At 35.8% G+C, this 19,547-nt stretch overlaps 1 protein-coding gene across 2 annotated transcripts in view; it reads left to right on the plus strand.

The window, feature by feature from the left end:
• Nucleotides 1-19,547, plus strand: part of LOC132423657 (cadherin-10) — a 189,045-nt gene that overhangs the window by 113,884 nt on the left and 55,614 nt on the right. For both annotated transcript variants that reach the window (XM_060009642.1, XM_060009643.1), the window contains exon 3: nt 17,815-18,109. In XM_060009642.1, the coding sequence (XP_059865625.1) occupies nt 17,815-18,109 (295 nt within the window). The remainder of the gene's footprint in view (nt 1-17,814; nt 18,110-19,547) is intronic.

Below are 19,547 nucleotides of genomic sequence, written 5' to 3' on the forward strand. Positions count from 1 at the left end.
CTCATGTCTTTAGTGGATAACACTTGTTTGTACCCATCGAAGTTTAGTTCCAAAGGCTTTATAGACTTGTCCAACTAGTGCCCTTAGGTCTCTAGAGACCAAACAATGAGTCCCACAAATTCAGATGGAAAAAGTGAGCTAGATATCAAAACAAATATAAAATTATACTGAAGGGCAGCTATATGTCCTTAATAAATGGAGATATATAAAATTTTTTTTCTTTAAGGGAGTAACATAAATGTGTTTTAATTTAATTTTTGTTTTATTTTGATGGAACAGAAGGGAAACAAGAATTCTGTTTTGGATCTGTTAAATGTGAAATATCAATAAGCCATCCCACTGAAGATGTCAACTAGACAGCTGCATATTTAGAGCTGAAGTTGAGGGGAGAGGATTGGGTTACATATATACATTTGGAGGTCATTGTCACATACCTTTCATTTAAAGGAAATGAAAGTTGAGTTTTAGAAGGGAGCTGAATAGGAACAAAATGTACAACCCCAAAATATACCTCATTGGCTTGTTGATTATTTTAAGCTGGTTGTTTTTAAGAAACAGCAGACACAAGTGAAGCGTTGAAAACCGAGTACAAGTCACCCCCAGTCAGCATATTTCTGAAGCCGGGAAAATTCTGAGGGGCTGAGGTGGAACCATTTTTCCTGGTTTGTCATAGTGGTGGTGAGGAGTTCCCTTACATACCAGGTGAGGAATTCTTTATTCAGATGTTTGGCAGATTTATGCTTCAAAGTTCCCACATGGCATTTTTCTTTATAAAATACCTTAAGCTTTCGGAAATATACAGTCTGTCAACATGAAACCACTGTGGACATGAGCTTGTAGTTTCAGTGAGGTATTAAAGCACCTAAGAGATCAGCAATCAGAGATTAGTATGGTAATTATTATAGCCCCCCAGCCCAGGTATCCGAAGAAGCTGAAGCTTGCCATGTTAACTTCAGGACCCATGGAAAGGTCCCAGAAATTTTTATTTAATTGACTTAGGGTATGGTACAGGCATCAGGGTTTTTAAAAACTCCATCAGGTATTTCTACTGTGCAGCTAAGGCTCTGGACATATACACAATTTTTGAGAATAGGAGGTGTTCATGTTTAAGATGATACTCTCTCCAATTTAATCTGTAAATTCATTGCAATTCCAATCAGATTTTTAGCAAGACTTTTGTTCTTTATTTTTTTAGTAGAAAGTAACATGCTGATATAAAACTACATGTGGTAAGGACCAAGAACTCTCAAGACAATTTTTTAAAGGACAGATAAGGAAGGGTACTTATTTGAATGGGTATTAACAATCATTGCAGAGCTTCAGAAATTGAATGTGTTATTAGTAATAATGCTATATTTGTGACATTAGACAGATGGAACAAAATAGAAGGCTCTAAAGTATACCCGTGGTTATATAGAAATTTTTGTTTGTCTCTCATCCCTCTGGAAATGTCCTGAGACCCAGGCCAGCCGTGGATCCCTGGCGGCCCATCTTGGAACCTGCAGCATATCTGTGAGTGGCCAAAACCTTTCTCAGGGGCTCTCCAGTCCCGCCTCTGGGCCTCACCTCACCATGATCCAGGAGGAACAACCAAGGTCCGGATCAGGCCTGTGCTGCCTGGGGTGGCCGGACACATGTGGCTCATCCTGGGGTGCAGTCCAGTGGGAGCCTGCCTGGCTCTGGGGGTTTGGAGACTGTCGGGCAGAGAGGTTGGCCCCAAGGACGAGGCAGCTTCTGGGGACTGGATGTCTATGGCCCAGCATGATCCAGGGGTACCACATCCATCATGGGCTTCTAGACACCAAAGGCCATGAGGGAGAGTTGACCACGACAATGCTGAAGACCAGGCCAGTAGCCAGGTTGTTGAGGTCGTACTTGACGAGGAAGATGAATACCGTGCCCATGCAAGTCTGCAGCACTAGGCAGTTGGAGAAAGTGAACTGAGGCCCTGCTCCATGATGGTCTTCAGCTGGGAGGCAGTCACCATTAGCAGCGTGATGCAGCCTGCGCTAGGCCTTGGCCATGCTCTTCTTGTCGACATAATGGTCAAAATAAATAAATAATAAAACACACCTGTGCTTATATAGAAAAATTTTAGATGAGTTGGAATTAAGATCAGTGGTTTAATAAATATCTGTTGTAAATCCTTACTAGAAAAAGTTGAACTGTTCCTAACACCACACACACACACACACACACACACACACACACACACACACACACACACAAACATACATACACACAACAATGTGTGTATATGGTAAAAGTGAGCTACATGTCAAAGAAAAGCTTTAAAAATATTAAAAGTGAACAGATTATATGAAAACATAAGTATGACTTTGGGTTAGGTAATAATTCTTGAATAAGGTACAAAAAGGAATAAGCATAAAATTATTGATAAATTTAACTACATTGAAATTAAACATTCTCTAGGACAAAAGAAACTATTACCTATGTTAAAAGAAACATCCCAGACTAAAAGAAGAAACATGCAATGATATAACAACAGATTATTAATATTCAGATATATAAAGAATTTCTAACAAATTGAGAAGAAAATGACAGAGCGAGAGAAACAAAGGGAAAAAAGATATGAAAGCACAAAAGCAATACACAAAATCACCTATAAATATTAAGTGAGGAAGTGTGTATCATTCAAAGAAATAGCAAGTGCTAAAGCGAGAGGTAGAAATAAACTTAGCATGTTCAAGAAATAGGAAGGTCAGTGTGAGTTCAAGTGGTTAAAGGAAGAATGGAAAGAGTTGAGGCCAGCATGACAGGCCAGGACTACTTCACAATGAATGTTGTAAATGAGGGTAAGGCGTTGTTCAGACTGTGTTCTAAATGTAATGGGAAGCCACAGGCGGATTTTGAGCAGAGTAGTGGCTGTACCGATCTGCATTTTTAAATGATCACTCTGACTAGTGGGTGGAGAGTAACCATGGAAGGATGGAAATAGAGGTGGGGAGACTAGGTGGAAACTTAAGTGACAGATTACAGTGACTTGTATTGGAATGACAGCAGTGGAGGCTGTGAGAAGTAGTTGGAAAAACATTTGAAGTCCAAAAGATTTGCTTATGGAATAAATAGGTAGAGTTGGGGTGGGGGAATCAATGGCCCCTAGGATTTTAGCTTGAAAAACTGGCTTGATAATCATGCAGTTTACTAAAATAAGAGTTGATTTGTGGGAAAGGTGGAGATGAAGCATTCTGTTTAGGATAAGTGCTATTACTCACATTGCAAAAACATAAAATACGGAAGGAAAAGAGGCACACAGTCTTCAAGATGATGATGTGTATAAAGATGTAAGGAAAGGAATGAAAGGGCAAAGAAGACTTCAACTAATGAATCACAGTTTATTTTAATTTTATTTTCTTTCTTAAAGCAAAAAGATCCAACATAAATTTACAAAATATTGACATTTATGGAACTCTGGTACTCACTTGTTTGTTTTATTATTCTCTGTTTTTCTTTATATTCCATTATATTGGCATCCATTTCCTTTGGGAATTATAGCCAGATTTACAAGCCTAACGTTGTAGTGGGTGAAGGTGGTGGGGTCCGATGGAAGGTGGGAAGACATCAAGATAAATTATGCTAACTTTGTATTGAGGAATAATAATCATACAGAAAAGTGTGCATATCAGAACTGCACATTTCAATGTATTTTCACAAACCAGTTTAAATTTAGAATCCTTTAAAATTTTATTCCCTCTTCTTTATTTCTATTATGTTATTGTCATGTACTTTATTCTAGCATCCAAAGGTATTACTATTATTGTTTTGTATATTCAGTAATTATTTATATTTACCACACAATTATAGTTCTGGTGTTTTCATTCCCTCCACAAATTTTATTTGGGATCATTTTCTTCTGTGAAAACTCCAATTTAATATTCCTTTTACTGAATACCTGTTGGGGTAAATACCCTTAGTTTTTGTCCAGAAACATACTTATTTCAACTTCCTTTGAGAAGCCTATTTTTGCACAGTGTAGAATTTCAGGTAGCTCATTATTTTCCATCACTGCTTTAAGATGTCTTTCCATCATGTTTTGGCTTCCATCATATCTTTTCAGAAACAGGCAGACTTGCTGTTTTGAAGTTAATGTATCTTTTTTGTTCCCAAATACTTTTACAGTTTTCTCTATGTTTTCAAATTTCAAAAATATGACTATAATGGGATTATTTGTTGTTTTACTTTTATTTATGCTTTTGGAGTTTCTCAGATTTTACTGAATCTGTTTCTTGGTATCTTTCATCAGTTTTTAAAAATTCTTACCCATTTTTTCCTTCAAATATAATTTGCATTCCATTCTCCTTTCTTTCTGGGAATCCAATTTCATGTGTGTTGCAACTTTTGATTCTGTTTCACAGGTATCCAGTGATCTTATTTATTTTTTCTCATAATTTTTTCTCTCTGCATTTCAGATTTGTATTTTCTATATACCTAACTCCTTGATGGCAATCTCTGCTTACTTTTCAACAGACTAACCTTGTGTTTTACTATATATCCAATCTGCTGTAAAAACTATCTATAGATTTATGAATGTCAGGCATTGTATTTTTTTTACTTAATTAATTAATTTATTTATTTTTGGCTGTGTTGGGTCTTCGTTTCTGTGCGTGGGCTTTCTCTAGTTATGGCGAGCGGGGGCCACTCTTCATCGCGGTGTGCAGGCCTCTCACTGTCGCGGCCTCTCTTGTTGCGGAGCACAGGCTCCAGACGTGCAGGCTCAGTAGCTGTGACACACGGGCTTAGTTGCTCCGCGGCATGTGGGATCTTCCCAGACCAGGGCTCGAACCCGTGTCCCCTGCATTAGCAGGCAGATTCTCAACCACTGCGCCACCAGGGAAGCCCCAGGCATTGTATTTTTGGTTTAGAATGTTCTTTTGATTTTTTTCTCAATCTCCATTTTTCATCTGCTCTTTCCACTATTTCCTTACATTTTCTAATATATTATGCATAGTTATCTTTCAATTTTGTCTGCTAAATACAATATATTAATCATATACAGTCTGTTTCTATTCTGTTTTTACTCTCATATTGGTTATACGATCTTGCCTTTTTGCATGAATAGTAACCTTTCCTACCATACATTATGTATAATGGGTTATTTTTCACTGGAAAGAAATTTTTTTAAATAAATTTATTTATTTATTTTTGGCTGTGTTGGGTCTTCGTTTCTGTGCAAGGGCTCTCTCTAGTTGTGGTGAGCAGGGGTCACTCTTCATCGCGGTGCACGGGCCTCTCACTGTCGCGGCCTCTCTTGTTGCAGAGCACAGGCTCCAGATGCGCAGGCTCAGTAGTTGTGGCTCACGGGTCTAGTTGCTCCGCGGCATGTGGGATCTTCCCAGACCAGGGCTCAAACCCATGTCCCCTGCATTGGCAGGCAGATTCTCAACCACTGTGCCACCAGGGAAGCCCTGGAAAGAATTTTTTGATTGTTTTTTGGATTATTTGCTTATCATCTGTGATCATTAATTTTATGTGTCAACTTAAGTAGGACATGATGACCAGTTGTTTGGTCAAACAGTAATCTAGATGTTGCTATGGAGGCTTTTTTTTTTTTGGATGTGATTAACCTTTATAATCAGTAAACTATAATTAAAGCAGATTGCTCTCCATAACGTGGGTGGGCCTCATCCAATCAACTGAAGACCTTAAGAGCAAAACATGAAGTTTCCCAAAGAAAAATGACTTCTGCCTCAGAACTGTAACAAAGAAACCCAGCCTGAGTTTCTAGCTTACTGGCCTGCCCTGTGGATTTATGACTCAAAATTGCAACATATACTCTTACAAATTTTGAGATTGCTGTCCTTCCCGATGGATTTCAGACTTTGCATCTTCCACAATCCCATGAGCCAATTCCTTAAAATTCTCCAAACAATACATAGATATGTAGAAAAATAGATGGATATATATATATATATATATATATATAATATATATAAAAATATAGATTTCCTATTGGTTCTGTTTCTTTGGTTAGAAGACAAATGATATATCACTACAGTTCAATCAAGGATTGAGGAAGATCAGATTGAATTGCCATTTGGTAAGCCTACGTCTACCACTGTTTACCCCTTTACCAAGAAGGTGAATCCTCCCAGTGAGAGTGGGTCCTGTCTCTTTTGCCCCCCAATTCCTCAGGATATTTAGTTTTGCCCTTCAGAAATTCTCAGTTTAGATCTTTAATCGTTTGCTTGATGCTCCTTCAACAATTGACAGAATTCTCCAGCAGGGAATAATCTGTATGTTTTGCTACTTTGCATGAAGAACAACACATTTCTTGCTTTCTTTTCTCTCTGGCAGTGACCGTTTTTCAAGGGACCAAGTCTGTGAGTCTGTATTTTTAGCCTATAGAGGCACTAAGAATTGTTGAACACTCCTAGGTGCAAAGTCCCTGTAGATCCTCAGGTTCAGTCTGACATTCCCTGGAGGGCTTTCAAATTTCACCTCCTCATGAGTCTTTTTTTTTTTTGAACCTAAGAACCACCAGTCTCTGGGAATGTGACAATTACATTCTAGCTTTCAGAAGCTTTCAGCCTGGCCCTTAGCCATCTACAGACTCATAATTCAACAAATGTTTTATGGAAAGACTGGCAATGCATTTGGGGACCTTCACTTCCCCAGTATTTTCACTCCACTACCATGTGAACTCTAAACTCTTTTCTGACTTCTCGTGTTCCAGAACTACCTTCCTCTTGGGACAATCACAGATTCTTACCTCCAAACCCAGGCTCGGAACTGGCATATTCCCCTGGGGAAAATGCAGCTGCAAGTCTTCTCTTCACCTCTGAACAATCCTCTCCTCCCAGGTTTTAATCCATTCAGTTCCTATTGTTTACACAGCAATTTGGCATTAGCAATGTGAGTTTTTTCTTTTTTTGTAGTCCAGCTGGATGTTCTATATGTTGTCAGTGGGAATGTCATCCTGCTATTATTACCTAACTACCTTATCCTACTCTTAATTAAATTACAGACGTCTACAATGACTTACCATATGGTTTTAGAGATAAATTTGGATTTGCATTTCTATCCCTGGCTCTTCACTGAAAAATGTAAATATGTCTCCTGGTAATCCATGTATATATCATATCCCACTGATACCATCTCATAGTTAAGTGGAATTTATAGCTAATTTATAGCCCCAATCTTTTTCAGTATGAAGAATAAGATTTTATTTATGTACATTTATACTTTCACTGTAGAGTAACGCTGATCCCCACTTTTCATTACGGACTTCTAATTCCATTTCACTCCATTCAGAAGAATTTCACTTCTTTCCAAAGAAGTAGCACAAAATGAACTCTTTATTCCTCATGTCTGTGGTATTTGACTCTGATGTCCATTTCCTTTTACAAGTAAATAATTCCTTATTATGTACTGTGAAATGTTAGGAGTCCATAAGAATAGAAAACTCGGTTCTCATCCTCAAAATATATTTGTAGTTCCATAAAGACTTATGAAAATAATAGTTCAAAATTTGAAGTGGTTATAAAATTTTATATGTATATACATATATATAATACCTATATACACATTCATACAAACAGACGCACATGATAATTGGGGCACTAAGGAAAAAGAGGTCAATTCAGCCTTACAAAGGAGTTTGAAAAAATGCCTCATATAGGAGATAAGATATAAATAGGATCTTTATCGATGAGTAAGAATTTTCAGGGTGGATAAATCAAGGTAGTGGGGAAGGACACAAGTTGTAGGGGCATGATATTGTCAGATAAGTTTGGGGGCTATGTTTCCTTATTTGATGAAGATATGAACATTCCTCCACCAAATGAGCAATCCCCTTTCATAAGAAGAACATCTACCTTGATTTCTCAATTCCTTTTGTATGTGTGTGTGTGAGTATATGGAAAAACATATAAAATCTACCTAGAATAGAAGTTTTTAATTTAGTGGTCTAGGGCTATATTTGTACTCCCTGATACCGCATAGTAACATTCTTTTTGTATTTTACACACACGCACGATTTGGAGCGGGGTGGGGTGGGTAGCGTTCATAGCCCTTTTTCAGATTCCCATTTCAGCCAGTGTCTTAAAAAAATCCAACAAATGTAAAGATCCAAACCTCTTTTCATTTTCCCCGTCTTGACCATAACCCCTAGCGACAGCAGGCAGCTGCTTAGTCCTTCTCCTTTGGGCATCCAATTATGTACTTGTCTGTCTATAGTTTTCAAGATAGAAGCATCTTTATGAATAAGACTTAGAAACCCAACAGCTTCAAATACTTCCTCTGTAGCAAAATCTCCGAAACTTCTAAGTCCTAAAATGGCACACAGAATTCTCATTACCCTCCTCAATTTAGTTTAGTTCAATCCAATTCAAAAAATGCTTATTTAAATAAACTCCTTCAGTGAATACATATCCCTAGCCCTCTCCTTCCTTTCATACCTCCTATCATTATACCTTTCTTGATTAAAAGAAGGAAGGAAGGATTCTCAGCTGCCTGTGAAGCCCATAAAAAGAGATGATCACCCTTTATTTTTTCTTCTCTGATTTCTGTAGACCTTATTAATCAAAAATGAATCTCTTGATTTTAAATATTTTGCATTTACTTAACAATTTTTAGACATGTATTTACGCATAATCCCATATTATAAATCCAAGATGCTTAAAAAGACTTCAAGTTGGGGGAAAATAAGGTGTGAAATGTTCAATGTCATTTTCACACTGCAAGGGAATACTCTGCATAATTTAGTGATCTTCAAAACTATAGAAGGAAGATGCCAGGCTTCTAAAAGAATATGAACCTTCTCTAAAATATTTCCCCAATAACTCTCTTTGGAAAGGAAAACTAATACAATAATTAGAAAGAATGTGTCTACTGTGTATTATGCATACCATTTATGGTCGAGAAGCAGATAATGCCCTATAAAACTGTGTTTATGGAAAGCTTAAATAAATGCCTTCAATGTAGTCTTGGTATCTTTACAGTACCAGAAAAGAAATGTATGAGTTGAGACACTGTAAGATGTGAATTAGCAGCAGTTCTAGCAGGAGATGTCTTTATTTATTTATTTATTTTTACATCTTTATTGGAGTATAATTGCTTTACAATGGTGTGTTAGTTTCTGTTTTATAACAAAGTGAATCAGTTATACATATACAGTTCCCATATCTCTTCCCTCTTGTGTCTGCATCCCTCCCACCCTCCCTATCCCACCCCTCCAGTCGGTCACAAAGCACCGAGCTGAACTCCCTGTGCTCTGCGGCTGCTTCCCACTAGCTATCTACCTTACGTTTGGTAGTGTATATATGTCCATGCCTCTCTCGCGCTTTGTCACAGCTTACCCTTCCCCCTCCCCATATCCTCAAGTCCATTCTCTAGTAGGTCTGTGTCTTTATTCCTGTCTTACCCCTAAGTTCTTCATGACATTTTTTTTCTTAAATTCCATATATATGTGTTAGCATACAATATTTGTCTTTCTCTTTCTGACTTACTTCACTCTGTATGACAGACTCTAGGTCTATCCACTTCATTACAAATAGCTCAATTTCGTTTCTTTTTATGGCTGAGTAATATTCCATTGTATATATATGTGCCACATCTTCTTTATCCATTCATCCGATGATGGACACTTAGGTTGTTTCCATCTCTGGGCTATTGTAAATAGAGCTGCAATGAACATTTTTGTTCTATTCTATTTTTGAATTATGGTTTTCTCAGGGTATATGCCCAGTAGTGGGATTGCTGGGTCATATGGTAGTTCTATTTGTAGTTTTCTAAGGAACCTCCATACTGTTCTCCACAGTGGCTGTATCAATTGACATTCCCACCAACAGTGCAAGAGGGTTCCCTTTTCTCCACACCCTCTCCAGCATTTATTGTTTCCAGATTTTTTGATGATGGCCATTCTGACCGATGTGAGGTGATATCTCATTGCAGTTTTGATTTGCATTTCTCTAATGATTAATGATGTTGAGCATTCTTTCACGTGTTTGTTGGCAGTCTGTATATCTTCTTTGGAGAAATGTCTATTTAGGTCTTCTGCCCATTTTTGGATTGGATTTTTTGCTTTTTTATTATTGAGCTGCATGTGCTGCTTATAAATTTTGGAGATTAATCCTTTGTCAGTTGCCTCATTTGCAAACACTTTCTCCCATTCTGAGGGTTGTCTTTTGGTCTTGTTTATGGTTTCCTTTGCTGTGCAAAAGCTTTGAAGTTTCATTAGGTCCCATTTGTTTATTTTTGTTTTTATTTCCATTTCTCTAGGAGGTGGGTCAAAAAGGATCTTGCTGTGATTTATGTCATAGAGTGTTCTGCCTGTTTTCCTCTAAGAGTTGGATAGTTTCTGGCCTTACATTTAGGTCTTTAATCCATTTTGAGCTTATTTTTGTGTATGGTGTTAGGGAGTGATTTAATCTCATACTTTTACATGTGCCTGTCCATTTTTCCCAGCACCACTTATTGAAGAGGCTGTCCTTTCTCCACTGTACATTCCTGCCTCCTTTATCAAAGATAAGGTGACCATATGTGCGTAGGTTTATCTCTGGGCTTTCTATCCTGTTCCATTGATCTATCTTTCTGTTTTTGTGCCAGTACCATACTGTCTTGATTACTGTAGCTTTGTAGTATAGTCTGAAGTCAGGGAGCCTGATTCCTCCAGCTCCGTTTTTCGTTCTCAAGATTGCTTTGGCTATTCTGGGTCTTTTGTGTTTCCATACAAATTGTGAAATTTTTTGTTCTAGTTCTGTGAAAAGTGCCAGTGGTAGGTTGATAGGGTTTGCATTGAATCTGTAGATTGTTTTGGGTAGTAGAGTCATTTTTACAATGTTGGTTCTTCCAATGCAAGAACATGGTATATCTCTCCATCTATTTGTATCATCTTTAATTTCCTTAATCAGTGTCTTATAATTTTCTGCATACAGGTCTTTTGTCTCCTTAGGTAGGTTTATTCCTAGATATTTTATTCTTTTTGTTGCAATGGTAAATGGGAGTGTTTTCTTGATTTCCCTTTCAGATTTTTCATCATTAGTGTATAGGAATGCTAGAGATTTCTGTTCATTAATTTTGTATCCTGCTACTTTACCAAATTCATTGATTAGTTCTAGTAGTTTTCTGGTGGCATCTTTAGGATTCTCTATGTATAGTATCATGTCATCTGCAAACAGTGACAGCTTTACTTCTTCTTTTCTGATTGGATTCCTTTTATTTCCTTTTCTTCTCTGATTGTTGTGGCTAAAACTTCCAAAACTATGTTGAATAAGAGTGGTGAGAGTGGGCAACCTTGTCTTTTTCCTGATCTTAGTGTAAATGCTTTCAGTTTTTCACCACTGAGGATGATGTTGGCTGTGGGTTTGTCATAAATGGCCTTTATTATGTTGAGGAAAGTTCCGTCTGTGCCTACTTTCTCCAATTCATAAAAAATGATGTATATTTTTCTATATCATTAATATTAAAATAATGCTCCATCTTACTGTGTAAATGTCACACACTCCAATTCAAGTTTTGCCCCCCCTCCCTTTTTTCCTCTAGTCTCAACAAAATGAGTAACTGCTTATGTATTTCTGACCAGATTGTGTTTATTTGCTTTTACATGCTTTCAGCTGTTTTCTGGTGCTAGACCATCTTCACTGGTATTTTTTTATTGGATGCAAACTTAAAGTTACTTGATTCAATGCCTTATTTTCCATTTGATATTATGTTAGTCACTAGAGCAATTAGAGCAAAATACTAATGATGATGGTATCAGAATAGCATAGCATATTAGCCATTTTCTGGATTTTTAAAAAAAACAAATACAGACTATATTGGCTGTTTGAAATAACAGCAGGCATAAAATTATCACTGTACATTAGAAAATCTATTCAACAATTTCTGATATTCTGAAGTTAATGAACACACACAAACCAGATATTGTTAAACTCAGATTGTGTATCTTATAGTTATTTGGATTCATTTATCAAAATGTATCCTTCAAAGAACTAGTCTAACCATTATAAATACAATCCTAATATAATTCTACAAATATAATTCTGATTTTTCTACTGTCTTTTCCCAGTGTTGGGGATCAAACCAAATACCAACGATGACCAATATCTAAAAGTGTATCAGTATTCTGAATGAGAAAGAATCTCACACAGCAACATAAATTCCTCTGAACTAGTAATCAGACTTTTACTGGCAGTATTGATACGTTTTTTTACGTTTTAAAACTTGTTCATTTTTCTTCCAGCCAAGGGGGAAAGTATAAGATAAAATCTTTTATCAGTTATCCTTTTGGTAACAAATTACTTAAATTCCCTGTACTTCATAGATCAATACTTTGATTGCTTTTATAGTATTTCCAAACTTAATGTGAGAAACTGAAAAATAAAAATGAACTGATATTTAGAAGAAAAAGTTCCACCAACAAAGCACTGATCCTCAAGTGTAATCTTAATTTAACTCCTGTGTGATAAAAAATTGATTGAATCTCAGTTTCTTCCTCTTAAAAGTAAAGATGGCCTTAGACTATATAAGACACAAGACCCCTTTTAGCTTACAAACTTCGTTTTAGACAAATATATTTAAATGAATGCTTTACATGAAATGTTATAAAAACTTGCCAGATTTAAAATTACTAGGCTTTCATTAAATAATTTGTTGTTAAAATATTTATTTAAATTCAGTGGATTGTTTAGTTTTAATTATTAAACTAATCAATATAAGCAAATGAGTTACAACTAACCACATCCAAATTTAAAAAGTTAAATAATAGGAAAATGACTTTTAAATGTTCAGCATAGTACCAGTTGTTCTGTTTTCATTAATTGTCATGTACCTTGCCATGTCCTTTATCTGCTTGTGAATTTACAAGGAACACAGCAGGTTGTGAATTTTTAATAGGCTTTCTTGAAGGAAAGAAAAGGTCAGTATTAACATAAAATTCTTCTTGAGGATTTGTGGCCCAAATGTTTCACACAGGAGAACAGGGGTTACTGAGGAACTAAAGCCACAATAATCTGATATTTTTTTCTATGTTTAAAGAAACCTTAATATCTCACATAATAAAATAGCACAAGGTCAAATCAATATAAAATTTATTTCAGAGTAGACGCTTTAAGTCATTTAGCACTTGATCCATAATCCCACTTCTCAATAACACAAACAGCTGATTTTGTTTAATTAAATATTTAATAAATCCAAGTATTGATAACTAATATCCAAATGAAAAAAGGAAGAATAGTGAGAAAGCTACAGTTATAAGGACTAACCCCTGTCTGATCATTGCTTAGTAAATGAGTTGGAATGTAAAATAAAATTTTATCACACACACAAGGAATGACGGCGAGAGACAATAACAGGATAAGGAGGGAAGAGTATGCAAAAGAAGAAATAATTACAATAATAAAGAGAAACTTGAAAAAGAGAGAGGGAGCTTAGGTGGAGGACTATAATTAAAGAACTTTGTCCATTGCTCTCTTTCTGTAACTTTTAGAAAATCAACATCATCATCATACCCCTTAGTAGTTAACTCTGTCTCCCATCAGGTTCATCTAGGGCAGAAAGCAACTTCCCAAGTCTTAGGACATCTAGAAATGCATGTCTCTGCCTCATAGTACATATCTATTGCAGTCTCTTTCCTTGTCCAATTCTCAAATATGTTTATTTAAATAATATTTCAATAAACATAGACTAATGTCAAGCCCCCAAATATGGTCATTTTTGTCCTTTTATTCTAGTGTTAGTGTTCCATTGTTTCCTCTGTAAGAAAAGAAAATGCTTTTTCTTTTCTTTTATGCAGGCTCTCACACAGTTCAAGAAAAAATTATTACGTCTGATTTCTTAAAAGAAACACATAAATTCATAGATCTAATTTGTTTCTCTTAATTATAAGGTAGAAATCTTTTCATTTCCGACTCACGAAACCAACAGTCCAGTTTCCAACCCTCATCACTTTGATTTCCAACTATCATGTTCAATTTTCTAATCCAACGGAAACTGCCACCCTATGTGGTCCAATTACAAGATTTAATTTTCACTCTCTGTAGTATAAGTGAAGGTAAAAATCCTGCTGTGATTCATATTCCAAAACAGAGCTTTATAAAAATTAAAATATCACTATACTAGCAACTTTTTTTTTTGCATGTCTAACCGACTAGAAGAGAACTGGTCTTAATGATTCCCATCTTGTCTTATTTCCTTCTCCACTCTGAATCTACCTTCTATATTCATCCAGTGTCCTTTATGAGGTGTAAAATTTGTAAAATGCAAAAAAAAATTCCCAGGTTTTAACCTCTACTCCTTCTTTATCACGTAACTTAGGTGATATATGCTTAAGGAAATCCTCACTCATTCCTGTAGGCTAGTTTAGGGACTATCCTGTGAAATTCCATTACACACTGTGTTTGAATCTTCCATAGCACTAGGATGGAATTGTTCATTTACTTTTAGAACTACCTGATTCTTATGAGAGTAAATAAATATTTCTCAATTAAAATTGTTGAATGAATAGACAATAAACATCATAACTGTCCAGTACAAATCACAAAGTTATATGATCAGATGATTGATAATATCAATAATCTTTTCTTGAACTATTTTGATTCCTGGACAGAATAAGAAATATGCAATGCTTATATCTGTCATTTGGAAAATTGCCACATTATTGTACATTTATATAATTGGAAAATTTCCCAGCAACTATGTGCATTTCAGTGACTAAAAAGCTTCTATCTTGGGCTTCCCTGGTGGCGCAGTGGTTGAGAGTCCGCCTGCCAAGGCAGGGGACACGGGTTCGTGCCCCGGTCCCAGAGGATCCCGCATGCCGCGGAGCGGCTGGGCCCGTGAGCCATGGCCGCTGAGCCTGCGCATCCGGAGCCTGTGCTCCGCAACGGGAGAAGCCACGACGGTGAGAGGCCCGCGTACCGCAAAAAAAAAAAAAAAAAAGTCACAAGACTGAAGGCCTCTCACTGCTGTGGCCTCTCCTGTTGCGGATCACAGGCTCCGGACGCGCAGGCTCCGAACGTGCAGGCTCAGCGGCCATGGCTCACAGGCCCAGCCGCTCCGCGGCATGTGGGATCTTCCCAGACCGGGGCACGAACCCGTGTCCCCTGCATCGGCAGGTGGACTCTCAACCACTGCGCCACCAAGAAAGCCCCTCTTGTGACTTTTTGAGAGTAGTTCCCTGGACAACACAGTCATATGTTACTTCTGAGAGCTGTTTAGTTAAAAGCAGATATTTCTTGTTTCTCAACCTTACTTTGTTGTTTATGAATAACTAAAAATGCAGTAAAAAATTATTTGTTGCCTGACTTCTATATCTTTTTCTCCAAAGTACATATCTATTTGGAGGTTTTTTTTCCTATTATATCTGTAATACTGAGTTATTTATCCAAAAATCAGAAAAATGGAGTTTGATCCAAATTTAATGGCTAAATGCTGATTATTACAAACCATTAACAAAAATATAGACTGCTTTTGTAAACCCAGCAGTTGTATATAATATATTGTATTACCTATATATTGTATTACCTACCCAGTAATAAAATATATTGGGGAGGGGTTAAATATTTATTTCAGTTAAACATTTTTGATATCCACATAAAACTGTTCTCACAGCCAAGTTCATTGATATAAGCACCTATAAAGAAAAAAGAAACTTTCAAATAAAGAAACAAAATTCTACTTTAAAGAGAATATAATCAGGGTAATACTTCTACAGGTAAATAGATGAAAATTTTTGTTGATTTAAATAATCTAAAGAGCAAAAGTCAAACCTACTCAGATAAATATCTAACTCTATAACATTTTGCATACTGGAAGGACATTGTCTCCAGTTTTTATTTTTCTAGGCTACAGGTCAGTATGCCTATTCCAATTTATGACTATATTTTGTATGAATATTAAAAAAGACAACATGCTACAAATGAACTTATTTACAAAACAGAAACAGACTTACAGACATAAAAAACAAACTTATTACCAAAGGGGAAGGAGGAAGAGGGATAAATTAGGAGTATGGGGTTAACAGATACACATTACTCTATATAAAATACATAAACAATGAGAGTTTACTGTATAGCACAGGAAACTTTATTCAATATCTTGGAATAACCTATAATGGAAAAGAATTTTAAAAAAGAATATATAACAAAATCACTTTGCTGTATACCTGAAACTAACACAATATTGTAAAACTATACCTCAAATTTAAAAAAGACAACATGTGCATGATGATATCTAAGTTATAATACATGCTTTATCAAAACTTGGAAAATCTACACATTCTTTTTCTATTTCTTATCAGATAAAAAGCAAAATAAAAATTTTAAAGCATAATCTCTTACTGCAAATAAGGAAACATGATTTTAGCATTAAAAAAAAATTTATTGGTGTGATGGTACAATTAGAGAAAAACTTACAATCCTTGTGTTTTACAAAGCCATGCTCTGTTCCTCCTATGGCTAAGTCTCTCCCTCAGGGTATGAATTCCATGACAGGCATGGGGATATTCACATCTGGAACCTGCACATCCATTTCCAGACGATCCTTGAAGTACTTGGGACCCATTATTTCCCCCCCAAACATCCTTGAACTTGCTTCTAGGTCCGGGAGAGTCTCTTCTCCAAGTCAGTCTACCAACGGCCAGATTTACCCATTGTTATATGTACCCTTAATCCTGAGGGCTGGCCTAGTGTGCATCTGTTAAAAAACTATATACAATCACCCCGCCACATCTGTGGGCTCAGTGTCTGTAGATTCAACCAACCACAGGTGGTAAACATAGTGCACAATCCATGGGTGGTTGAATCCATGGATGCTGAACCCATGGATACTGAGGGCTTACTACACTATGCCATTTTATGTAAGGGATTCAAGCATCCTCAGATTTTGGCATCCACGGGGGTCCTGGGACCAATCCCCCACAGATACCACAGGGCAATTGTAGATGGAATTTGCCCATGACACATGGGCTCCTGGGCAAGCATTAGCACTGGGATGGGATGTGGGCTAGGCTGATATATCCACATGAATGCATGCCAAGCTCTTTGACATGATGACTAGATTGTGGAAGATTAGTGTTGTGGGCATAAGCAAGGGGGCAAGAAAAAGGCTTGCCCTACATTGCATTGTTTCTACACAGAACTTGTTGTTTGCAGTTGTTAAGAAGATAGATTTGACAAGGTAGGAGACTAGATAGAGCATATTTTATTTTATAGTTTACTAATTTGATTTATAACTTAAAATATATAGGCAGGTGTTATATCGACGTCTATTCTGAACCCCACAAATATTTCTGGGGCAGTTGTTGTCGTTTGTGTGAATCAGAGAATGATGGGTAGGGCTTCTAACATAGAAGCCATGTCTCATGCAACTTTGCCTGTCTTACAGTTCTTAAAATATTGCTAATTCCCCAACAGAAATACAATAATTAAAAATAAGTTTACAGGAAATAAATTTCTTGCATAATATGAGAGTAAAAGTATTTTCCACTCAAAGAAAGAGATGAGAGAAGCAATGTTTACACCAGCATATCAAGACTAATGACTTATGTCTTTGTCAGGAGTTATTTGCCTACGGAAATTGTTATTTACCGAGCAAAGCAAAGAAAGGAGCTGTGTTTGGTTTATTTTTATTACTTTTTTCCATTTAGAATAAAAATCACACTGATATGTAAAAGGCTAGTCCTATTGTTTAAAGTATATAGATGAGTGTGATCATACTTATTCAACTCTCATTTCAAGAACTAAGATAACTGACCCCATTTTTCAAAGATATGACCTGAGAGACCTTCTTTGAATTCTTTCTGCATTATGTATCTTTAGACATTATTATGGATATGCTCATTTTTATTCCCCCTAGCTTCATTCAGACCAAGATAAAGGAGATGGATCCCTCAAATATATTTTGTCTGGAGATGGAGCTGGTACTCTTTTCATTATTGATGAAAAAACAGGTGACATTCATGCCACAAGAAGAATTGATAGGGAAGAAAAGGCCTTTTATACTCTACGCGCACAAGCTATAAACAGAAGAACTTTGAGGCCGGTAGAACCGGAGTCTGAGTTTGTGATCAAAATCCATGATATCAATGACAATGAGCCAACATTCCCAGAGGAAATTTATACGGCGAGTGTTCCTGAAATGTCTGTTGTAGGTAAGTTCATTTACAGTGTTTATGACGGTATTCAAAAAGTATAAAAAATAATTATCAAGAAATTCTTAAAATATTATAATCAATTACTTGAAATCATATTTGATTCCCTGCTAAGAGTACGTGTTTAATTTTCTGAATTATGAAACGAGTCAGGAAAAAAAAAGGATTAATGCATTTCTAATTTCCTATGGGTTTGTAAGTTTCTACAGTACAATAAATAGACACTTCCTTCAAAAATCCAAGAAAATACCATTGACCTTCAGTAGAAAACTATGAAAATGCAAATTTTTGTCACATGGATTTGGAGAACAGCTGTGTAAAGTCCTGACTCCAAATATATTATAAGTACACTTAGAACACCATAAATGTAATCTAGAGTCTACATATATACTCTAGTCGTAATCTGCCTAAAGAGTTTGTCTGGATTATCTAGATGTTATAAACATTGGAATTAATTAGATTTTCTATTACTTCATATTAAATATTTTAAAACATCCTTTCAATTTAACCATTATATATAAAACTCTGCTGATATAAATCTCTTATTCAAATAAACCAGTTAAAAATCAACAGCTAATCACAAACTGATACAGAATTTAAAGTTAGGTTGCAGAAGCAGTAAGACAGAAGGCGTGAAAAAACTGGAAGTATAACATTCAAGAAAATAGAATTCCTTTTTCGATGTAAATAAATGGAGGGTGTATTTGTAGGCAAAGAAAGTTAAAATTGATTTCATGTTTTTGCTAAATAGAGAATCACAGAAAATTAAACATCAAAAAACAATAACATTTTTAGAGATAATGTATTTGGATTTAGTAGAATAGATCATTTCTCAAATGTGGGAGAAGTATAAACTGATGAAAAAATTCTGATACATTTTTTTCCTTGTAACAATTTTAATAGAAAATTTCCAACTGCAGTTCTCAAAAGCATTGCTCAGAGATTATTATTTAATATTTACTTCACTAAATCCCAAGGACTTTTGGCAATCACCTTAATATAAAGCCCTTTTATATATTTTGAACTTTATTAAATAGCTTCTAATAGTTCTTGGGACTTGGGATCATCTTGGATTGTTTCTAAATTTAGAATTTAATCTATTCATAAAATCGTATTCTAGAACAGATGTTAATTATTTTTATAGTTAATTAGTGGAGAGAGAGAGAAAAGAGCATACTTACTCCTTTGTGATTAGATATGCCCTTTACACAAATCTGTTATGTGAAAATGAATTTAAATATCAAACCCGAGCATTTGTAAAGTGTCTGCATTTATTATAATCTGATACACTGTAGCATTATCTATTGCATGTATGAAAATACACCTGTTGGCTAAATAAAATATGTTGTTGAATTCAAAGTTTACCTACAATACACTATATATATATTATTTTCATCTAAATTATATATGAATGTTTCTTTAAGAGGTCATTATTAAA

This window comes from Delphinus delphis, chromosome 3 (genome assembly GCF_949987515.2).
Source record: "Delphinus delphis chromosome 3, mDelDel1.2, whole genome shotgun sequence".
Classification (NCBI taxonomy): Eukaryota; Metazoa; Chordata; class Mammalia; order Artiodactyla; family Delphinidae; genus Delphinus; species Delphinus delphis.